The sequence below is a fragment of the Varanus komodoensis genome, unplaced genomic scaffold (assembly GCF_004798865.1).
Source record: "Varanus komodoensis strain SLA01 unplaced genomic scaffold, ASM479886v1 scaffold12, whole genome shotgun sequence".
NCBI lineage: Eukaryota > Metazoa > Chordata > Lepidosauria > Squamata > Varanidae > Varanus > Varanus komodoensis.
In genome coordinates this window covers 7,932,619-7,957,164 of record NW_025335349.1, presented here as the reverse complement: position 1 = coordinate 7,957,164, position 24,546 = coordinate 7,932,619, and the positions used below count along the sequence as shown (strand labels likewise).

The 24,546-nt window shown below is 40.8% G+C and overlaps 1 protein-coding gene across 2 annotated transcripts in view; it reads left to right on the top strand.

Annotated features, from left to right (window-relative positions):
* The window catches only part of SLC17A5 (solute carrier family 17 member 5), a 32,995-nt gene extending 8,991 nt beyond the window's left edge, over positions 1-24,004 (top strand). For both annotated transcript variants that reach the window (XM_044421699.1, XM_044421698.1), the window contains exons 2-11: positions 4,380-4,576; positions 6,475-6,708; positions 9,076-9,163; positions 9,429-9,515; positions 10,182-10,300; positions 10,741-10,899; positions 13,853-13,985; positions 15,645-15,792; positions 19,445-19,535; positions 21,963-24,004. In XM_044421699.1, coding sequence (XP_044277634.1) covers positions 4,380-4,576; positions 6,475-6,708; positions 9,076-9,163; positions 9,429-9,515; positions 10,182-10,300; positions 10,741-10,899; positions 13,853-13,985; positions 15,645-15,792; positions 19,445-19,535; positions 21,963-22,100 — 1,394 coding nt within the window. In that variant the 3' untranslated portion in view covers positions 22,101-24,004. The remainder of the gene's footprint in view (positions 1-4,379; positions 4,577-6,474; positions 6,709-9,075; positions 9,164-9,428; positions 9,516-10,181; positions 10,301-10,740; positions 10,900-13,852; positions 13,986-15,644; positions 15,793-19,444; positions 19,536-21,962) is intronic.
* Positions 24,005-24,546: the final 542 nt, after the last annotated feature.

The following is a 24,546-nucleotide window of genomic DNA, read 5'->3' as shown; positions in this document are numbered from 1 at the left end:
ATTGTTAGGTAGGCTCTTGATGTCTCTACCTGAACAGAGAGAGCCTAACCAGTTATCCAGGTTCTGGTAACCTCTTGTTTGAATTACTGCAGTGTGCTGTATGTTGGGCTGCCTTTGAATAAAGGTCCAGAAACTTCAACTGATCCCAGACAGGGCAGTGAACTGTTAATGGGGACTGGCTCATGAACTGGCTGCCTGTTGAAGTCTGGTCCCAAATCAGAGTGCTGGTACTGCCATTCAGAGCCCTAAATGGCTTGGGGCCAGGTTCTCTGTAGGATTTCCTTTCTTGGAGCCAGAGGTCATTACTGGGGTCCTTCTCTGGGACCCCCCTTTTGCAGGAAGTGAGGCAAGTGGCAACCAGGAGGAGGGCCTTCTCGGTTGTGGAATGTGCTCTCTGAAGAAATGTGCCTGGTGCCTACTTTGTATTGCTTTCAGCACCAGGTGAATACCTTTTTATTCTCCCAGCATTTCAACCGTTTAACTCAGGGGTCCTCAAACTTTTTGAATAGGGGGTCAGTTGAAAGGTGCCAGCAATGGGCACGGGCCGTGGGCCGGGGCATATGTGCACAGAGATAATTTTCTCCGAGTGAGTCCAAACCGATCTCCTTGCAAGCAAGCCGGCGCCTCGTCACGTGCGCACGCATGGCAAGCTATGACGGGCCAGATAAATGGGCATGGCGGGCTGGATCCAGCCCGCAGGCCATGGTTTGAGGACCCATGGTTTAACTTTTTAACTTCATTTTTAATACTCCATTTTATTCTGTACTGCTGCTGTGCTCCTATGCTGATTCAATTGCTATCGTGGTTTACTTGTTTTACATTAATTTTGTTTTGTATATGTTTGTGTGAGTGTTTTCTTAACTTTTGTTAGCCACCCAGAGAGCCTCAGCTATACACATTAAATAAATAAATTCTTCCCTAAGGGAAGAATTTCCCCTGTTGTTCGGGGATTTGTAGGACGATTATACCTCACTCGATCTGTGGGTCTCAGTTATGCATTTATGATAACTGTGGGCCTCTTGAAAGCCTTTAAGCCAGCTTTTTGAGAACTGTTCTTAAAGTGTTGTGTTTCTAATGCCACCTTGTCTATGGAGACAGGCCATGCTTGGATTTGTCTAACCAATTTCTCACTCAGACTGGTCTTCTCTCTGGTAGGATTAGTCCCAGTGACTCAAACAGATGCTTCTCGGACAAATAGGGAGAAGGCTTCTGGCAGAAAATTTATTGACTTTGGATTTGCAAATGATTGCCTAATAGCATTTGGATATCCTAGAGCCAAAATAACTATTAAACAACAAGTATGTGACAGAATTACAGAACAATTTGAGTTTTGTTAAAAAGTAAAAATGTCCCTTCCTTGGGAGTAAGGTACTTGCACTTGCAAATTAGCCAGCCTAATTTACCAATCCCTAATTTAGGGAATCCTTCACATTGACCAGATTTAAAGTTTTCCCATCTAAACTATTGGAGGAACAATATCAGATGGCTTGAAATGATGAACATTCTTGTCCCTGTGATGGAGGGGAAGCAGAACTCACTGGGAAATTCTATTGTATTTACTTAGACATTCACAGTGTCTTATACATATTCCACAAGAAGGCCCAGGCTGGTCAATTTAATTTTGTTGTCTTCTTTTGGAGAAAGATTCTCAGATTACTGGCAAGATGGCCAGGTTCCATGCAGTGGCTTCTGCCTGCCACATACTTTGGTAAAATAGTACTGTAACTGGTGAATATGCTGGGATCATATTAGTCTTTGAGTGTTAATATAATTTTGTAGTTTATATATCATTTTTTGCACTGATTCATGATCATACTGCAGTTTTCTGTCTTTATACACACACACACTTTTTATTTGTAAAGTAGGACATCAACACACATGTTATGGTTCATTTGATACTTATATATGTTAAGGCAGGAACATTTGAAATGGCCTTGGAAAATCACATTCTTTTTTTCATAGAGATCCTTAACTTTAACATCTAATACTTGCTCCCAAACCAGGTTTATTTCAGTGGGACTTACTTTCATATAATTTTTCTTGGAATTGCATTAGATGTACAAAAAAGCAATACACTTTAAAACTTTAGAACTTCAGTATCATCTTAATGAACTCACATTTATGTTGTAAATTATTCAATAAACAGAGGACTTTGAAGAGCTATAAAATGGTGTTGATCTCTTCTTCCAACAGAGTTGCATCCACAGAGAAAGAGACCTGATTATGGATTTCCTTCTCACCCTGCCATCAGCCACTGTATAAAACTTCTTTTTCTAGAGAGGGAGTGTGATTATTTTGGTGCCAGCTCGGAACCTTTTTGTTCATCCAGGCACTTTAACTGGTCGATACGTTTTATCTCATAGTTGGGCAACTGGTTGTGAGCCAGGTGTTATGTCTCACAACTTCCAAGGTCTGTCACCATTGGCTACACCAATAGGAGGAACACAAGTTGTCCATCCCTGCAGTAAGCTTCTGATTTCAAGCTTGCTTGCTTACAAGTAAATTATCTTGTTCTCACTTTTTCATCTGGTTATTTTAGATGTTCTCCAATCACACATTGCCCAACCCTATTTTATCCGTTCTATTTGTGGCCATCTTTGCTTAATTACCAGTATGTTGTTTTAATGTGTGTTACAACTTTAGCAGGTAACTTTAATCAGATTCTTATACATCATCTTGTTGTATGCTAGGATTAAGGGTACTTAAAACATTTTGATTTTTAAAAGTGTTTATTAAAGTCACAAAATTAAAGTGGAACACAGATTAGATGAGATGCTTGGCCAGCTTCACACTGACTGAGTTGCAGGCTTAACAGATCCATTAGGGTACTGCACAATGACGTATAGCCCTGCCATTTGATCATGTAAAGTACAGGTACCCTGATTAATAGAGGAGTCTAAAAAAATGACATTTCTACACTTCTTGAAAACTATTTGGGAGAGAGTCTAACCTAAAATGGTTAATACAATATAAGAACTTCTGGAAAGCTGATGCATCTTTACAAATTTCCTCTTACAGGGTCTTATCCCATTCCTGAGAGGCAAAGCCCACTCTTCTTAATTCTGTGTATAGTTTATTCATAACAGCTTATCAACAAGTAGCATATGATTTCCTCTAAACACTTTCAAGGTGTAGCTAGCTGCTAGCTATCTTCAAAGATGTTGAAATTTTCTTATTAGAGCTAACAATCTTTTGATTTCTTAGATGATATTTATTATGCCAAATGTGCCCAGTAACTTATAGTTGATTGGTAAAGGCACAGTGACCTGAATTGACCAGTTATTCAAGACTATGAAGCCAGAAATGAGGGATTTCTCACTCTTCCTTCTTCCTCATTCTGCTGTGCACTGGCCTTCATGCAAAAAAACTTAGCATTAAGTCTGAGACCTTGTTCCCCATAATGCTAGCCCAAAGTTTAATTAAGCTATGGTTAACCCTTGGTTTGTTGCCATACCCAAGGTTTGTCTGACAGATAATTGAACAAATCATGGTTTGTTTTCTTAATCCCTGGGTTGTTTGTGCCCTTCTTTTCTTGCCAGTTCACTCCCTGTATCCTAAATGCTTCTGTGGTACTGTAGTAATAGCCTATAGAACAGCTGGGGTTTTTTACCTCTCTTGCCTGCTGCCTTTATAGCCTAGTGAAACAAACCATGAACAGCACATAGTGTTGCATTTGGACATAATGACAACCTATATTTTAAATAACCCTAAGTTCACAACCCAACAACAAACCATGATTTTTTTTAATTGACAAGGTTTGTTAGCACAGCTGAGTTCGCACATCATGACAAATCATTGTTCAAAAACCTATGGGTTTAAGAAACTATGGTTTAATGCTATGTTCAAACCAAATCCAGGCAGATACCTAAGTAAGAAGGTGTTCCATTAGTTACCCAAGTCCTAAGCCATGTAGGGCTTTATATGACAAATGGTCTTGGTAGCTTATTGGCAGCAAGTGCAACTCCTCCCGAATTGGTGTAATATGTACCTGGTAAAGTGTCACCCTGAACAGTCTAGCAGCACCATTTTGCACTAGCTGCTTCTTTCCAAGCCAACCCATGGGCAAGGGCTCTTTAATCTTCTCTCCTGGAACATGAACATCAAAGGGGCCTTTGGGTGAAGCCTTTGGCAGAGCCTTCCCCTTTATTTGAACCTCAGCTCTTCACTCCCTTTCACAAAGTAAAGGAAATGATGCTGAAAAGCTGATCTGAGGATAGGAGTTTTGCTATTACTCATACTAGAAGTAAAAAACCCTTTGCCAGTATCTTTGCTCTTGTGGAAGTGAGTCAGTGGGCAGAGGTGCTGTTGCTGGTCCTTCTAATGTTTTTCCTGGTAAAAATAAGTTGCTATAAAGTTGTGTCTTTCTCCTTTTCTTTCAGCTCCAATATGCTGCTCAGCTCGCCTAAGTTTAGCCATCTGGGCCTTCTTTGGATTCTTTCTCTTATACGCACTCCGTGTGAATTTAAGTGTCGCCCTTGTGGACATGGTAGAACCAAATGCAAGCCTGACCAAAAACACAACTTCAAATATGTGCCCTGAACATTCTGCCATTCCAGTTGTTCCTCGTAACACTACGGTAACTTTTGCAAAATCTATTTTTAAAAATGGGAATGGTTTTTTGAAAAATGCAAATTGTTAAGTCAAAGGCATTCTGCCAAGGATATTGACGAAGAGTCTGTGCAGACACAGGAGGCTTGGGAGAATTCTCAGAAGAAGGTTTCTGCATGGGTGCTACTTTTGGAGTATTAGCCTTCCTCCCTGAACAAGAATTCCTGTTTTTTAAAGTTCAAAAGAACATCTGATTACATTGTTCCTTTGTGCTAGAGATAACAGAACCTTCAGCCTACAAGTATCACAAGGAAGGCCTGCATGAGATTTCCATCCAGTGCAGCAGCTTCCTCTGTCTTTGATCACTGATTAGAAAAGGGGCAGTTTAGGTGCTTACCACCCACACTGCATTACTGTTCTTTTTTAAGCCTTCAGTGGTTCTAATGGACCTTTTTCATATCTAAGTGCAACCAGGGGGGCATTTGAACACAGTGGGACTTGCTCCTGTGTGAGCCTGCATAGGACTGTGCTGCACATTGTGAAGTTATCTGTTGAGTCTTTAAATGCAGTTCTAGCCATGGGAATATTTCTGAGCATGATTTCACATGAAATACTGCCTACCACAGAGCAGAGTTACTGCTCAGATCAACATTCTTATTTTATTACCGTCAAGCAATGGGAACTCACTGACTGCTTAATTCTTGTAGGAGGGAGATTGTTAGTTACGCTCAGCCCTCATTAATCTCTTTTCAGGTTTTACTTTTTCCTTTGTTTTTTTTAAGTTTAATTGCCTCTTTATCCTCTTACGTCTCCTCTTGTAAGAACTCTTTCTCCTGCCAGAGCAGAATCCTGCCAACCTGAGTAATTTTCCATAGTGCATACATCTCCACTTAGGAAAGATTTTATATATATTACAGAGAGAGAGCGAGAGAGAGAGCGAGCGAGCGAGCGAGCTTGGGAAATGCCACATCATCTGTTCTGCCATAAAGCACATGAGCTGGGAAGCTGAAATGCACATCCAGTCCAAAGAAGTTCAACAGCCCCATTTCCCCCCACTTCTGTGTTGGCATCACCAGCATATTAAAGAATATATTGTGGCAGGATGGAGGTGATGCTGCTGTTGTAAACACAAAAAAGAATACTTCCAACATCATGCACAAATGCTTAGAAGGAGTTCTTGGGCACATCTTTTAACCCCCATACTCTACTGCAGCCTTCTCCAATGCAGTGAACTAGAACTCCCATCATCCCTGACCATAGGCCATGATGGCTGAAGCTAATGGGTGTTGGAGTCAGCTAACATCTGGAAGGCCACTAATTTCCCACCATCTGTTCTACAGTGAACAGCCATCTTTGAACTGTACCACAAAAATCTGAGACAGATTTTGATGGCTTTTCACATTTATTAGATAGCTAACAGATGTCAGAGTTTATATGGCATCTATAGTATGGTAGGTAGCATATAAATTGAGTAATGGAACAGAACAAAGGTGGCTTTGAAACCATTTATATACTATGTAGATCATTTTATTTTAAAAAGATACGTATCTATTGTCCTTGTGCTGCTTTCTATGAGATCTGAGTTGGAAAACAAAGTGCAAACAATTAATGGGATAATAAGTTGGGGTGTTACCAAGCTGTATATATCCTCCTGTGATTTACCACAGAGCCACATGTCATTTCTTAGATGTATAGAGAGATGCTTCCCCTTGCACCACATAAAGGTGTACCTGTACTTTTCTGCTCTTGTGACAGATGCCTAGAAAAGCTATTTTGTTAGCTGTTCTGTAGATGGGGATGAACATCATAGATAGTCACACACAGATACTGAATGGGAGTGTGCAGTCCTTTGTTGTTGTTGTTTCCTCTTTATAATGCAGAAAAATCAACCAGATCTGCATGTCTCTTCACTGTCTCCTGTTCCAGGGGAAGAAGTATGCCTGGGATGCTGACACTCAAGGCTGGATCCTTGGTTCCTTCTTTTATGGCTACATCATAACTCAGATTCCTGGTGGATACCTTGCACGGAAATTTGGGGGAAAGCTGTTGCTGGGGTTTGGCATCCTGTGTACTGCAGTTTTCACCTTGTTCACACCTTTAGCAGCGGATCTAGGTGTTGGATTCCTCATAGCAGTCAGAGCTTTGGAAGGCCTGGGCGAGGTAACCTCTTTATTCTTCTTTGATTAATACATTCATAAGAAACTGCAGAAGGATGCAAGCTCACTAGCTGATGAACAACTCAACTCCATTGCGGCTTTATTCATGCATTGCAGCACCAGCACCCTATCAGACTCTCAGGGTAGCTGTATTTGCAAAATACATTTTGTTTCAATATATATACCCACCCAGTCCCTAAAAACCTCTTCAGAGGCCCTTCTCCAGGTACCTTGCCAAATGAGGTGAGCACATGGCTACTAAGGAGAGGGCCTTTTTAGTGGTGGCACTCCAGTTGTGGAATGATCTCTTCAGAGAGGGCCTCCTGGTGTTTACATTGTGGTCCTTTGGGGTCAAGATGAAGACTATTTTATTTTCCCAGGTTTTTTAACCCTTCCGTTTTAAAAAGAAGACTGGTGCATTTTCAGATCTTGTCATCATATCGGTTTTTATCTTGGTTATCACTTGGCATCTTTTTCTTTTTAACGCATGGTAGTGTATTATGGTTTACCATTCTATTTAACTTTATGGCATTTGACTAACTTACTGAATTTTATGGTTTTAAGTTTGTTTAAGACTAATGTTGCCAGTCCTGTGTGTATGTGTACAATGAGGTTGTAGGAAGCAGGAAGAGGAAGGAGTGTTTGGGCCACTAGTAAAAGATCAAAGTTATGAACAACATCCTCTGCCTAGTCACTGCACATGCGTGTATACTTTGGTCTAAAAAAGGGAATGAAAATTCTGCACTGGACCATCTAAAATTCTGAACCAAGAAAAGCTGAATTCTGCAGCCTGTGTAGATTATGCCAGTGGAGAAGATGTAATTAATTTAATCTTTGTTCTATTTTTCTCTTGTTGATCCTACTTTTGCTAGTCCAAGATACTTGATAACCTACTAAAACCAACCATAAAATGATAAGTGAAACAACACATCTAAAAATAAAATTGCAGCTGCAGCAGCTAAACTCAGTGTTGGCAGAGAGGCACGTTGGGCATCTATGAATGCTGGTGGCTCTTCGGATAAGCTGTTCCCAAAACTGTTTAGTGCTTTAGGGTGCAATCTACCCATAGCCTTCCAAACTTGAAGAATTACAGGCATCCTGTGCAGGACAGAGGAAGCACTGAGGCAAAGGTTGCTTCTGTGCTCTTCCTTTCCTGCAGAATACTTACATGGCCAGTTTCAGCTGTGTATGAGGATGCCTCAGCTCAGGAGAGAAGGAAACTGAGATACCATCAGGTAACCTCCTATCTTGGTGATACCTGTCTCCTTCCTGCCCCCTAGGTAAAGCTAAAGGTTTCCCCTTGACATTAAGTCCAGTCATGCCTGCCTCTATGGGGCAGTGCTCATCTCCGTTTCCTAGCGGAGGGAGCCAGCGTTTGTCCACAGACAGTCTCTGTGGTCATGTGGCCGGCATGACTGAACACCACAGTGCACGGGACGCTGTTACCTGCCCACCAAAGTGGTACCTTTTTATCTACTTGCATTTGCATGCTTTTGAACTGCAAGGTTGGCAGGAGCTGGGACGGAGCAACGGGAACTCACCCCGTTGTGCAGATTCGAACCGGCGACCTTTTGATCAACCGGCCCTGCAGCACAGCGGTTTAAACCACTACACCACCTGCAGTCCTTCCTGCCCCCTAGAACACCCCTAAACCCCTACTAAACCGCACTTGCAACCTCAGACAGGTTGCCAGCTTAGCTCTTTCCACACCGGCTTTCAAGGTGGGAAGGGTGCTCCAAGTGTGAGGCTTGCTGACCTCATAGCTGGCTCTCTGAAAAATCTTCTGGCCATCTATACACTACACGGTGGCCATTGGCTTGTCTTGGCCAAGCATAAAATCTTTGCAATATTTAGAGGCCTATCACAGTGGCTGTGACCTCCTATGTTGTTTCTGAACGTTTGTTAAATTCCAGATCTATGTAAGTATCTTTTTCGGTTTCTTGTTTAATTTCAGGTTGGTTTTTTAAAAAAACTTGCTCTGCCTGATGCAAAATGAGCCCCTTTTCTGCTGCAATGCCTGGCCTCCTTAGCATACTGGCATTTAAAAATCCAAATTGAAGAAGATGTTTTTGTTGCTGTTGCAGAGCACAAACCAAAAGTTCAGCAGAATTATTATGTCCACAAAGCATATTCAGCTGAAGAACTGAGGCGGGCGAGGACTTAGTTCTGCTTAATTGCCCACAAACTATGCACTGTTTTTGAGAAAATAGCCTCATCCTAATACAACCAGTATTTTCTCAGGCTTTCACTTAAGGAAAATGCTTCTTTGAAGTCAATTGTTTATCTCAACAAATGAAGATTTGTTTTGTTCTTCAAGGCGGTCTCTCTCGCTCTGTGTGTGTGTGTACAATAAACAAAATCTGTTTTCCAGGGTGTGACCTTTCCTGCCATGCATGCCATGTGGTCCTCTTGGGCTCCTCCACTGGAACGCAGTAAACTTCTTAGTATTTCATATGCAGGTGAGAGTCACAAAAATGCCCAAGTTTAGTCACTGAAGATGTGACAGCAACCTCCCTGAATAGTGGTGCAGGGATTGGGACCAGACCCAGGGCTCCCTCATCACATCTTTCTCTTGCTGTTCACAACCATGGTTGATTGTCATACTTGTATTGCCTTCCAACCGGGGTTACCCCTCACTCAAACGTTTCAAATCCTCAACGAATCTCTGTGTGGCTAGAATTTGTATTGGCAACATTTGTGTAAAAGACAATTTCGCATTTCTAGGTGCCCAGCTAGGAACAGTTGTATCTCTTCCACTGTCTGGCTTGATCTGTTTTTATATGGACTGGATTTATGTATTCTACATATTTGGTAAGTGTTCTCAGTGTACATAAGATGATGTCGGGTAAAACTTTTTCTAAGTTTTTTCTCGAGCACGTTGCACAGGATTGTTACAAAGCACAGCTGTTGTGCCTGCTGCAGCCCTCGGACTATTGACTTGGGGACTCTTTTCTGTCTGAGTAATTAATATATGGGTACTTGTCTAGGAATGTGGTTGACAAAGATTTCCCAGTGAGAGTTTACAAGGAGGCATGTGGGTGGGAGTGTTTCTTAACAGCCCGGCTCCCTCATTTAAAGACATCAGCTGTAAAGCTCTGACTTAATTTAGTTTGTGTTCCCATCCACTGTGACTTTCCTGAATCTTTTAGACCCATCTGCTTCAGGAAGGCTGTAGAAAAACTGAGGCTGACACTTATTTGGTGCTAAGAGAATCAGTGGATGATCGATAACAGTTGGCACACATGGATTCACAGTGTTGTGATCCTATAAACATACACTGAAAAATAATTATCCTTTAAGCTTGTTGAAGGCCGATTGTCTACTATGTCCTGCCTGGTTCACATTAACAGTGTTAATGCTTACAATTGGTCTAGATGTGGAGTATTTGTTTCTTAATCTATTTTAATGGTGCATAGCTGGCTTTTACTTCAATTTAGTGACATGCACTCTTCCCCCACCCCCACCCCTTATTTTAAGGTGCCTTAGGTGTGCTGTGGTTCCTCTTTTGGATCGGGATGGTTAGCGATACACCAGAAACTCACAAGAGAATTTCCCATACAGAAAAGGAGTACATTCTCTCATCCCTTACAGACCAGGTATGCAGTTGTGACAAATACTGCTATTGAAATACTGGGGCAAAATACTTAAAATTTAAATATTTAAAGGGCAATAAAAGATTTTAATAGCAAAATGTTTTTCCCAACTAAAATAACACTTGGATGAAAGGGGGAAAGAACACCTAATAGCAGAATCAGCAAAAAGGCATCATATAGTTTAATATTTTTATTTTTCATAATAATGTGTGTACTCACAGCTTGACAAACCAGGTTCTGAAGGTAAACATTGAGGGACTGATCTGATAGCCTGTTCATGGTCCCTTAACCATGGAATAAAGGATTTGCCATTAGGTCTGAAATGATTCCCTAATTATGCAAGTGAACCAGACATGTTCTTTAGAAGTCAAGTTGCTTGGATCTTGCATCTCAAAATCTCAAAGCTCTAGAATGTCCGTGTGGATTTCATCCTTTCTCTTTAGCTTTCTACCCAGAAGAATGTGCCTTGGGAGGCCATGTTGACATCCCTTCCACTTTGGGCTATTGTTGTTGCACACTTCTCGTATAACTGGACTTTCTACACCCTCCTCACCCTGTTGCCTACATATATGAAAGAGATTCTGAGATTTGATGTCCAGGAGGTAAGATGTCCCATGTCTTCTGATTTTACAAGTGTGAATTTTCATCCCAGTGTAACTAGGAACATATGCCAGAGTTTCCACAGCCATTATAGAGATCCTATTTGGCCCAGGGTCATTCAGTTAGTGTTCTGACTAAGTACAAATCTGGTCACAAATCTCTGGTGAACATTTGACTCTGTGACCCCGCTGGCATTCTGTATGCAGCCTCAAAAGCAACTGCATAATTAGAGGGATGTGGCTATCAGAGAAGGGCTGAGAGTTTGTTAGGACAAGAATTTCAAATAGTATTCTTGTTACCTATCAGAGGGTTTTAATTAAAGTTTCTTGTTTGTGTTTTTCCAAGAAAATCCATTCTAGTAAGAGAGTTTGAGGTGCCCATTCTCCATTGCTACTTATAAAAGATTTCCAGCTTATTGTTAGTAGGTCTATTCATGAATTTCTCTTCATTTGGGTACAGTTTCCTAGAAGCCATGCTATACAGAGCTGCTGCTGGAAGTGCAGCTCATAAACCTCTGGTTGCTTTTTGAGAAGAATATATGTCCAAATTTTAAAAATGACTCCATATACTGTTAAACAGGTGGAATTGTCTCTTTCTTGTTAAATATAATAGTGCTATAGCCTGTTCCTTGTTTCTGTTTTTAGGTTATTTGCTAAAATGTTTCTAAATCCAAAAAGCACAGTTAATCAAAAACTATTTGCTAAAATGTAGGCAAAACATCATTGGAAAAAGCAGCCTATCCCAATTCCTTACCTTACTTATTCATGCATTTTTTAAAGAATTTTTATTAAGATTTTTAAACTACTACTAAAAACATCAATCATCAAATACATCGGACGTACTGGGTCAGCCCCCTACTACATATTTTTTAAAATTCCATAGTCATAATCGAATCCATTTATAACAACCTAAAGACATCTTTAAATCTAAGCCAAGTCCCGTTTCTCCAGCCAATAATAAAAAAGTTCCCAAGTTTGATAGAAGTCAGTATCTTCTTTCTTTCAGTGATAAAGTTAATCTATTCATTTCTGCACAGTCCAGAATCTTTCTTAGGATCAGTTCGTTGGTGGGTAATTCCTCACTTTTCCAATGTTGAGAAGTGCAATCCTCGTGGCAGTAATTACATGTAACATCAAATACATTTCTTGTTTGTTAATATCTTCCGGTATAATACCTAATAGGAAAACTTCAGGTTTAAAAGCTAAAGGTTTTTGTAGCATTTCCTCAAGCCATTTAATCCAGTACTTTTTCACATTGTCACAAGTCCACCACATATGATAAAAGGTACCCAATTTATGTTTACATTTCCAACATCTATTTGACATATTTGGAAACACCTTAGCTAATCAATTTGGTGACAAATGCCATCTATAAAACATTTTATATAAGTTTTCTTTGTATGAAGTTGCTGATGTTACCTTAATATTTCTCTCCCATACTTATTCATGCATTTTGAAGGGAAAGGATTGCACCCTAAAGAGTGAGTTTCACTAACGTTTGATTGGGAGGAGTCTACTTGCAGTATGATTTGTGCTTCACTTCTAGATGTTGTCATATAAATGAGTTCATCCAGATCATGTCTTACTATTCATATAACTGACTTGTTAAGGGTGAACCCTATGCCAAAAATGCACTAGACCATTCTTTTCCAAGAGGAAGAAAGACCAGGTATTTCCTTCGCTGCTTGTTTCTCTCTTTCCTGGGACATGCCGACCATGTTGTTCAGCTGCTCTTTTAGATGCACAAGGAGCAGCTGAACAACCAGACTTTTGTATAAAGCCTTACACTGAGCTTCTTAATTATTGGGTGATGAGTAGGAGGGTCTTGTTTCAAGGGGGAGGCTGGTCCTTCCCAGTGTGTTCACAGATTAATAAGAATTCATTTTCAGGGTATGTGTGAAAAGCCATTGACTGAGATTGGACAGCATGTCACAGGATGCTTACTCCGTGACGAGCAGCGTGTGTACATACCAGGCTACTTGTACACTGCAACCCCTGCTTGTAGGCCGTGTCATGCAAATTCAGTGTGTGTGGATTATGTAAAGGGTTATGCAAGGATTAAACCACCCCTGTATAACCCAAAAACAGACCCACATTCACTGGATTTCCAAAATACAACAACCCTTGAGGTGACTTGCATTTTCAATGTGGTGGCAGCACGCCCCACCATGATCTGCCAGACAGCCACATGGTGTGGCCAGAACATCAGTTCTGCTGACAAATAAAGGTCTCCACCATTGGACCTTCTCATGAATATCCCCACCTTTTGAATATCCCCACCTTCCACGTAGGCAGCTACTTATACACCTCGTGGATTGCCTGGTACACACTAGCTTTTCTTCTCAAGGTCTTTTACCTACATACATAATCATATAGAGAGATTGCAATAGCATAAATTAGTCCTTATATGTTCCCTTTCCGTTGTATTGATCTGAAATCAGTGTACTACCATTGACTCCAATGGAAGTCACGTTGCTCTTGATTAAATATATATATTTGGGGTTTCTTGCCTCCCCCACCTTTGTGAACCTCTCAAAATCTGAAGGGACTGTTAGAGTTGCCTACTCCTTCCTCTCTCACAGTTTAAAAAATCCAAGGTAAATGACCAAATAAGCAGTCTTAGCTTTCACTCCAGCCATAAACCAGGCAGAAGTCTTCTCCCTTAACTTCTAGTGTTAAACTTCTGTTGTAACTCTGATAATAGATGGAAAGCTGCATGTTAAACCAAATATTCATATGTCATAACATAAACTGTATTTCCATTATAGTTTCCAAGGAAGTATTACTTTTACTTGAGTTACGTCAGTTTCCCGTTTTATAATAAGTTTGACTTCTCATATATGTTCACTAGTGATCTTATGGTACAGTGTCTAACACTGCAATTGAAAAGCTCTTTCAAGCTTTTCAAAACAGTAATTAAATTAATGTTCTTGCTTGTTTTTCTTTTCCTCTACAGAATGGATTTTTATCAGCTCTGCCTTATTTTGGCTGTTGGATTTGTATAATTCTTTCTGGTCAATTTGCTGATTATTTACGGGAAAAGCAAAACATGTCTACTGTATGTGTGCGCAAAACATTTACTCTGATCGGTAAGAAAGAGAAAGTGCTTTATTTTTTAATGTGCTCTGTGACTCATATGTATTTTTTTCCACTTTTGCAATGCCATTAGCACTTTAGGCAGAAACTCCAGACACTTTTTTCTGGGAGCAAGCCCTAATTAACTCAGATGTGTTTGGCATTTCCTGTATTGTGGTTACTTTTATTATGATTATTATTTTTTAAATAAGCACCACCACCACAACAGGTGAGTTGGTTTTTAATTAGAATCTCCAGCTTTGAGTCTGTTGCAAATAAAGCTGTACAAGCATGAATCCCCAAAGTGCATGTTATGACATGTTTTGGACACTAGGTGGCAATAGACTGTAGAATGGTATACATTCTGTAAATAGACTGTAAATGTACTAATAGTATCTATTATCTGATAGAATGTTCAATTCTTGTCATAATAACCTAAAAACCATTTTACCAGTAAGCCATCCATAATTAAGTATCACAAAAAGCACAGAGAAGTAGATAACGGCCAGTTAGATGGGACACTAGAATCTTTTTTTTTTAAGTTGCATGCAAAACTAGCTGTTTGCTCTCAATTTTATTCCAATACTTCCCAACAGCTAATGCTGTCCGGGCAGTCCACAGGTTTTCTTTCCCACTTGGGTTACATTTCTGTGCACACTGCCTTAGGAATAAGTACCACTGACATTCTGAGCAAGCATGCATAGGGTCACACTGTGCATCTTATAATGCTACGATAGCACAGCACTGTTAAAGCCATGGATGGGGCAGCCCAGGCAAAGCAAAGGCCATGTTCACACATCACTCTGAGCCACCCTGTAAGTACACAGTGTGGCTCACAGAACAACCCATAGTGCACCTGATAGAGCAGACTCCCCATGGTTTCTTCTCCCCAACTGCCTTCTTCAACCAGTACCCCAGTGCCTTTTGTGGCAGAACCTACACTGTCTCTTGCTCTGATCATGTCCCTTTTTATTCACCAATTTGGAGGTTGGGGTCCCCCAGAATAGTATGCTTCTGTATTCCTAATTTTAAATTATTGCTTGCATGTTCATCTTTCACAAGGGCTCAGGAACACACTGTGGCTGTCCAATGAATGCAGCTTTGTCAATTTCCTTATCGTTTCAGTTCTCAAAGGAAGGGGCTGGAGAGCGCTAGCCTGGGGAAAGCCATGCTATGCCTTGCACCCTCTTATCCTTTGGAGGAGGCACATCCCGCCACACTACTTCTTTTCCCGCATTCCACAGTACCACCAGCTTTCTCCACAGTTTCAGCAATTTGCTGTGGAGACTCCAGGTGTTGTTAATGCCCCGGCATCTCCGAGCCGTTTGCCTCCCTGTCCCGATTTGACTTGGTCAGAACCTGTAGCAAACTCTTTGTGTATGGCTGGGATAGAGGGACAGTAGGTGGACATATGTGGTCCATCCTGTGAATTCCAAGGAGCGTGGACTTGTCTTCCCTTTCCGTCACATGGATGTTCTGTCAGGGAGTTAAACAGTGGCTCACAGGATCTCTGCTCAGCACACAGCAAGGAAATTGCCGCAGAGCAGTAGTGTTGGGCGGATGAGTAGATGTGAACTGCCTACTGTTGGAAATAATGGTAGTTATACTCCAATCATTACTGTACAGTGTTCTTGAGTTTCCGTGAAGATAATATTTCTGATTTCTGGATTAAGGAATGATTGGACCGGCGGTTTTCCTTGTCGCGGCTGGGTTCATCGGCTGCAACTATGAACTGGCTGTTGCATTTGTAACCATATCAACAACACTAGGTGGATTTTCTACATCTGGTTACAGCATCAACCACTTGGATATTGCACCATCGTAGGTATTTTTTTTAAAGAAACCTAACAGTGTTGTTTTCTGAAAATACTAATTTCACTAGAATGTGTTAAGTTGAATGAACTCTGATAAAGTAAAGTCATGAGTGTGCTTTTGAAAGCATTATTGTAGCTTAAGGTTACCATTTGTGAAGCTGGGGGTCAGACTAGATAGCCCGGGAGACCCCTTCTGACTCGCTCTGTTTCTTTGTTGTTGACAATTGGTATATCCTTGCTGCTTGGTTTCGTCACGAAATTGGTTATGTTTTACACCTTGTTTAAGAAATGTGTTGTGGAAGTGAACTAAAACAGTGCCAGAATGAACTAAGAGCGAGTGCTATGAACACTAAACCAAGTGATGGAAGGATCAGTGGCAGCCCCAAGACTTGGGGGACCTTTGGGCAGGGTGTCCTCAGTAGGCCTCTCCCCCTCATCATGGTTGTCACCCCTGCTGCTGTTCCTCACCTCTCCTGCTGCCCATGCACCTGTTGGGAAGAGAGCCAGGAGCCAGCAGGGAGCTGCAACTGCTGGTGTTCCCCATCAGCTGTCATCCCTTGCTCATGGCCACAGGTCCAGAAAGAGGCATATGAGAAAGAAAGTCATGGGGCTCTGTTCGCTTGTGCTAGAGAAGAAGCATGTCTCCACCCTAAGGGCACTCCTTGGCCTAACTGATTTGAGTCCCTTTCTGCCAGAAACATTTCATCAGTCTTCTACTACGTCGTGTGTCTTGGTGCCATGCTTATCTTGGTCCACTTAACGCTGCTTCTGAGCAATTTGTGCAAGTGTTGCGGTGCCTGCCACCAGTTTTCAACAACAGTAATCAGTATGCTTTGTAGCCCTGGGAAGTTGAAAGCACCAAAGCCCCATTAAACTCAGTGGGACTTACTTCTGGATATGTATGCAAAGGTTTGCTCTGTTAATCTGCCGTGTTTTCTGGAGCATGTCACACTTGTTGGCTGGAGATACACTGCACAGGTTGCCACTGAGCTAGAAATGCTCGGGAAATATTTTTGCATAGCCCAGTTGAACGATATCAGCTCAATGCCATTGCAGGGCTTAAATATCCCAGGGGAAATTTGCAGAGACACCACTAAAAGATTTATGGAATTTTATTGTACTCTGTCCTGTGAGGCTTTTAGACCTTAGCATTTTCCTTCATAGAGTCATTCACCTTTAAACACTTAAGTCAAAGAATATATAATTCATATGATGAATTGATTTAAAGTTAAAACATAATTTTCCCCAGCTGTTCACTCCCTGATCTAAGTTTTGGCCCTACTACTTTAGTACAGGGTTAACAGTATACAGAGGGCCCTGCTGGATCAGAACAAAGGCTATCTGGTCCCGTGTTCTCTTCCCACAGTGGCCACCCAGTTGCCCATAGAAAACCCACAAGTGCAGCTGCATCCTTCTGTAGTGCCCGCCAACAATTGGAAGGCGTCACTGGAAGCCTTAACTTCCATTAATTTATCTAATCCCCTTTTAAAGCCATTCAGGCTGGTAGCCATCACTATATCTTGTGGTAGCGAATGCCATCGTTTCCGTAGATATGGTGTAAAGAAGTATTTCCCTTGATTTGTGCAGAATCTCCCACCCATCACCTTCATAGGCTGAATCCCACTTCTATTACTAGGTAGAAAACCTTCTGCCTCTATTAGGTAGCAATAGAAAGACTGAACTTACCATATCCATTTTCTCAGCACCATGTGCAGTTGTCATGCTTTTATGATGTCCCACCTCATTTGCCTTTTCCTTTTCTTTCTGTCTTGTCAAACGAATTTTGCTAGACAACCCCCAAATCTTTCCTCATAGGAATGTTGTTCTAATCCCATGTAAGTTAGTTGCTCTTTTCTGTACCTTTTTCCCCTCAACAATATCCTTTTTTAGATTTGCATAATGGGAAACTTTGCTACCTCACTTGCTTAGCCTCAATTCCAGATCATTTCTGGATTAGTTAAAAAGCACTGGTACAAATATAGATCCTGGGACTGCCCCACTCTTTGCATCCCACCATTGGGAGAATGTCGCCTGCATTCCTGCTTAACACTTCCAGTTCTTTAGCCCGTGAGGGATTCTTAAGAGGACTCCCCCTCTTATCCCACGCCCTTGCAGTGTATGTTATGAATCCTTCCAGATTTGAGGGAAATGCCATAGCATATTAGAGCTGTACTGCCAATGCTGTCTCACAAAGATTCTGCCTGCCCTGTATTTCTTATAAGGTTGTCACTTGTGTCACTATCAATTAAGGATAGTTATTTCCAGTGCTTTTTTTGAAAAAAAAAAAAAAAAAGTGCCGGAACTCACGTCTTGGGGTCACACTTTTACACAATGGTCACCGCCGGCAGTAAGCACTCAGCGTGCGACCACACGACCGATCCCAAGCCGAGCAGCGTCCCAAGCCGAGCAGCGCCTTCACAATCAGTGCCGACAGTCGGCGCCGACACACAAGCAGCCTGCAGGCACTGTGTTAATGATTTTTGCCATGGATCTGCTACACCCAACAGGGTGATTCACAATCACTTGGAAAAATCTGTCAAAAAACGGTGCCGGAATGCTGTTCCAGTGCGTTCTACGACAAAAAAAGCCCTGGTTATTTCTATAAATGAAACCAAAGATTTTACTCTCACTTCTGCCCTGTCCTCCTTCTAGCTTACTGCTTGTGCCTTCGAGGATATACTGATTCTCATGTACAGGAGATATATACATAAAGACTGATTCCAGGACAAACTTGCTGAAAGTGCTGTTATTGCATAACTGAACATTTTTCTTGAGTGTAAAGAGAAGCAACACCTAAGTGCACAATTGGGTATATGTTTAGACATGGGAGAAAAGCCATACAATTCCCATCCCCAGCCAGCATGGTTGGCCGGGAAATGCTGGGAGCCATAGGACTTTTTGCAGTGTAAACAAACATAGAGTACAATATGTACGTACTGTATGCTGCTGGAAGAAAAATGCTCTTCTCTTGCTGTTCAGTCTGGTTTGTGGTTTCTTTAGAGTTCATTCGTTCATAGTGGGGGGTATTGGTGTGTGCTAGTGTTTGAACTGTCTGAGAAAATAACATGAAAATGCTTGTGTGTGTTTAAATAGCCATGAATTCGCAGTTTTCTCCTCTCCATCTCCTATGGCCTTGTGTAAAGTACATGCACAAATGGACCTGGAAGGAGACCCACTGTGCTAAAGGCTATGTATGTCAGCAGATTAGCGCCTAGTTTTTACTCCACTTGTAAATACTTCGTTGAGAAGCTTGTGCATGTGAGAAGCTCTTCTAATCCCTTCCAGGCAAATGGATGATTCATGTGTGAAATTCCTTCTGGTGTCTCTTGTTTCAGTTTGTCAGGAAGGCTTTGGGTGGCAACACACTTGGGCTTGTATTAAGAATATCTCTCCTCCCTTGTACATGTCTGCTTTTATATCAGATGAAGTGGGCTGTAGTCCAAAAAAGACCTGCCAGAATAAATATGCAGTCTTTAAGTTCCCACAAAGGTTGTTCTTTTGGCTACTTTATCTAATGTATGTGTTGAGCAAAGTTGGGAGCAGTGTAGCAGCTATGTGAGGAACTGAAAATGTTATGAGAGTACCAGTATTCCTCAGTGCCAGAAGGAACCTGCAAATACTATGGCCAGAGTAACACTTTTCTATTTTACTTGCTTTAGATATGCTGGCATCCTTCTTGGAATCACAAATTCATTTGCTACAATTCCGGGCATGGTGGGACCGCTTGTTGCGAAGAGTTTGACTCATAGTGTAAGTAATTCCTGGTCATTTCTTATAGGATGGGAAAGGTTGTCAATGTGTCACTATCAATTAAGGATAGTTATTTCTATAAATGAAACCAAAGATTTTACTCTCACTTCATAACATTCATTGATATAAAACTGCAGAATATTTTCAGCCATATGTCTCGTAGGAGAAGGAATGAACCTTTGTTCTGGGACTTGCTGTACTAAAATCAATTTTTATTTTTCAAAAACCATATGTTGTAGCTCTTTGCTTCATGAGGTTTGCCATAGTAACCCTCCCAAATTCAGCAAAACAGTTTTTCAGGCCTCTTCACATCAGTCGAAAACAAAATGTGGACATGTTTTTCCCGAGATGATTCCAAATGGACAGTTCCTAGAACAAAGATCAAAAGGCATTGTGCACCTATTTTGTCTTTTTCTTCACCTTAATGACTTTTTCCTGGTAAGAAAAGACAGCAGAACCATTGGGTAAATTCAGAAGCATTTCAAATGGAAGACAAGGATATTTGGATCCCCCATAAAATTTCATATCTTAGGACGGGCAATTGCATAGTAAAAGCTTCTTCTGCAAGCGCTCCTGTTGTCTATAGCTGGAGATCCAGCAAATCTCAAGAAAATTAAGGGAGCAGGTTTTTGTGGGCCCACATTATGAATTAAGAACTGTGCAGGGCAGACTCTTGAAGAAAGAATACCCTGCACAAAACAGAAAGCTCCCTTTTATTCCTATCACATCATAGGCACAAACTCTTTCTTGCTACCAGTGAGTCTCACAGTCTGACATTAGGTTGGCGTCACATCTGCTCCACTCAAGATGAAAATTTGGAGGGTGTGTCTTCCTTGGAAGGTGCCTACATAGAGATTGTATGTAGAGTTGGGACTCCCAGATTTTCACACATTCACAAGAGTTTTTTGCTGTTGTAAGAGTGTTACTTCATAGAGTTGGAACTCAGCAGCCTTACACGAGAACTTCACACAAAGTTCTTTATAAATCTTACTGCACCCCTACTTTCAGAGGTACAATCTGAGTTTAGGCTTCAAGGGAATGTTACCACCCTTGGAAACTGTTCTTACCCTTCTCACTGCAATATAGAGGTCCTCCTTATCTAAAATACTATAACCCCCTCCCCTTCTAATTATGGCCTTCTTCCATTTCCTACTTCTTCTTTGCTCTTTTCCTCAAGCTTCATTCTTCGGTAGTCTCCCCCCTCAGGCTCATTTTTCTCAGCTCACTGCCTACTCTTGTAAGCTGTCCTGAGATGCTGTTGTGAAGGATGGGATAGAAATGTTTTAAATAAATACATACATACATACTCTGCCCACTTGCTTTAGCCTCAGTGTCTCTGAGCTTCTTGGACATTTTTTATCTCCCAAGAACCCCTTCAAGGTCCTTAACTTGAACCCTGTGCAATGTTTTCTCTCAATCAAACTGACCGCTGCCCTTCCTTCATGGCGCCTGGGCTACAAACAGCTTTGTTCCCTAAGCAACAGAACCGGTAACCATCACCTCAGCATACGTAATCAGGACTGGAAGCTTTACCAGCACAATATGGCTTATTCAACAATCCTTTTTGTTTTCATTCTGCACTCATTAGAATGCAATGGCAATTTTTCTGTGTTTCTTAGGCGTCTGACTGTCGCCTAACTTTTATAAAATGATGTGCACTTTCAACTTTTGTAACCCACCAGAGAATTTCCTTTTAGACTAGGATTTTTTAAATCTTTTCATTGTTGGTTTCAAAGTATGAAGTGATTGTTAAAGTATAAGATTAAGAGTTAGAAATTCCAGGTTCAAATCATAAAATAAGAAAAATATGATATAATAAAAATAATTCATCAATTGAATGTTATGAGCTCATATTATTATTGCATTCATGACTCCGATGTTCCTTCTGAACTTTATTTTTTCATCTTGGTTTAAATGTAGTTTAATGCTGTAATGTGGATTTATGTTTTGTATTATATTGCATTTTATTGTATTTAACATAGTGTATTTAGAACCAATTTGAAGGATAAATCCTTGCATAAGCCCCCCCCCCCCCCGGGCAAGGGTTTTGCAAGTATTCTGTAACTCTCATATAACTCCCAATTGCCAGGTGAGTTACATTACATGCTGCAACCTGAAATGATACCTTGCATATTCTAAATGGCAGCTAGGTACATCTAGCACAGACTGCCTCTTCCTGGGTTAAATATCACATCACTATGTTGTGTGAACCAGGTCATTTCAACCATCACTCTGGGTTATCATTGCATGAAAATAATAGTTGTCAATAATAGTTGTGAGGATTAATAGCGGTAAGGGAGGAAATAGACATCGAAAATGCATACAGGAAAGTGAAGAAAAATTATGTTAATAGAAAGCATCCTGCTTTGGTTAATTCTTGAGCATGGTACCCTGATTTATCTTCTTGTTTCTGTCCTTCTTTTCCAGAATACTGTGGGAGAGTGGCAGGTCGTGTTCTATATTGCTGGGGCCATTAACTTACTTGGAGCTCTTTTCTTTGCATTATTCAGCAGTGGAGAAGTACAAGACTGGGCCCTGAATGGCTACCACTTGCATAAGAACTAAAGGAACCTACAATTAATCACCAAGCATTACAAATCACGTGACCTGGAATGCCTTCACGTGATCTCTACAAAGTCAACTGTCACCCTTCCTTGTTGGGATTAGAATATATTTCATATTTTAATATGGTGATCTTTGTAAAAAGTTGGAATCTCATGCTTTGGTAGGCTTACACTGTGTCAGATACGTAAGAATATGGCACATTTTAATCAATGTAGCAACTTTTTAAAATATTGTGTTTTGATTAAATTATTGGAAAGTAACTTGTTCTTGAAAAGGCACCAAATAGTAGCTAGGAGAAAATGCCAAATGTGATTGCAAATAGTAAAGGATTGTTTTGGGTCTATTAAAATGATCTTAAGTAATTGTTACCAGTGTTGTTAGAACTATTGCTATTTTAGCTATAGTTATTTTCCTTGTCCTATTAATCTAGCAATGAAAATTCAAACAGTTCTTTTGTGTGTCTTCAAAAATATACATTTGCCAGCAGATATCCACTGTAAGGATACAAGAAGCAATGAAAGCTCACTTGCTGATCAGATTCAAGAACAAAATAAGCCACACTCCTCTATCACATGAAGAAGTTCAGATAAGAATGAATATTCCAAGGATAGCAACTCAGTGTTCCTCTTTTCTTACTGCCCTGTTACTGCTATCAGTTATGTAAAATAATATCAGATTGGCTTCAGAATACTGCTGATGTTGATAACAGAAAGCAAACGGTTTTATTCACTTGGAAATTGTAGTGTGTCTTCACAGGCCACCTTCAGAAATTGGATGTGTTTGTGTAATATGCAGCATAATACGACACCCCTTACCCTGTGCAATGTAGATAAGGGCTACATCCGTTTACTTTGGTTGTGATGGCATCTGGAATATCAATGTGGAGTTAGTTCATGGTACCTCACACCTTCATCTCCATGGGAATTCTCCCAGACTTCAGCTTTAACACAAACAGATCAAACCAAGTAGTATATACTTCCTAAGAGATACAAGGAAGAAGTCATTCCTTTTCAGAAAAAGCTTTGGATTTGGCTTTTCCTGTTTAGACAAATGCTTTATAAATATATAACGCCACCTGAGTTTGGTGTTCTCCCTGTAAATTTCACAGAGGTTGATATGCCCCATGCACCAAAGCATTAGCTGCCAGTAGGATATCTATTGCATAAATTATATTTACATGTTTCCATTCCATGGCCACACACCACTGTAAGCCCTGTCAAGCATCACAGGACTGAAGTCCAAGCAACATGCATGTGATTGCACTGTGAAAGGATGCACATTTTCATAAAACTGAAAAGGTGCGGCTGGATGGTAGAGTCCGACATAAAAGCACATTGGGCATCTGAGTGGAGAAGGCAGGGTGAAGCTGAGTCTTCTTGGCATCACTATAACGAGAGTACCCAAAGAAGTGGATTAAGGACCACTTGTGCAGCATTCCCAGGTATAAAGCAAGTTGGAGGGAGGGACACTTGTCATGCTGGCTGGGAGCTGAAGGCCAACATCTCAGGAGGCCACCATGTCTAGGAAAGCTGCTGAATAATGTCTTCTTGTTTGGTTTGTGTTTCTTCTACCTATCAAAAGGGAAACCTGGTATATAAGCCACATGCTGCTCCAGTGGAGCCCAGCTGACTTCATTTCTAAGAAATGGCTGTTCCTTCTCCACCAGTTTTGCATACAATTTTAACCTTCATTGAAATGTTCTAATGCCATATTTTAGTCGTGTTATATTTGCAACTTTAAGTGTAATAAACAGTGCTGTCATTTTGTTTGCATTTCTTCAGCTGTTTAATGCAACTACAAATTCTAGCATGAAGGTTGTAATTATTAGTAATAATACAGGCATACCTCGGAGATATTGCAGGTTTGGTTTCAGACCCCCTCAATAAAGTGAATATCTCAGTAAAGCGAGTCACACCATTTTTTTGGTTTCCTGGTGCATATAAAAGTTACATTTACACTATACTGTGGTCTAGTAAGTGTGCAATAGCATTATGTCTAAAAACGTATACACCTTAATACTTTATTGCTAAAAATGCTAACTATCATCTGAGCCTTTAGTGAGTCATGTTCTTTATGCTGGTGGAGGGACTTGTCTTGTTGAGGGCTACTGAGTAATCAAGGTGGTGGTTGCTGAAGGTTGGGGCAGCTGTGAAATGTCTTAAAAGAAGACAACAGTGAAGTGTGCCACATTGATTGACTCTTCCTTTCACAGAAGTTTTCTCTGTAGCATGTGATGCTGCTTGATAGCATTTACCCACAGTAGAACTTCTTTCAAAATTGGAGGCAATTCTTTCAAACCCTGCCACTGCTTTATCAACTGAGTTTATGTAATATTCTAAATCTAAAAGTTTGAAATGCCATGAGAATTGCCAAGAGGTGGCACAGAGACACAAAGTAAGCAAACGTTGTTGGAAAAAAGGGCACTGATAGACTTGCTCAATGCAGT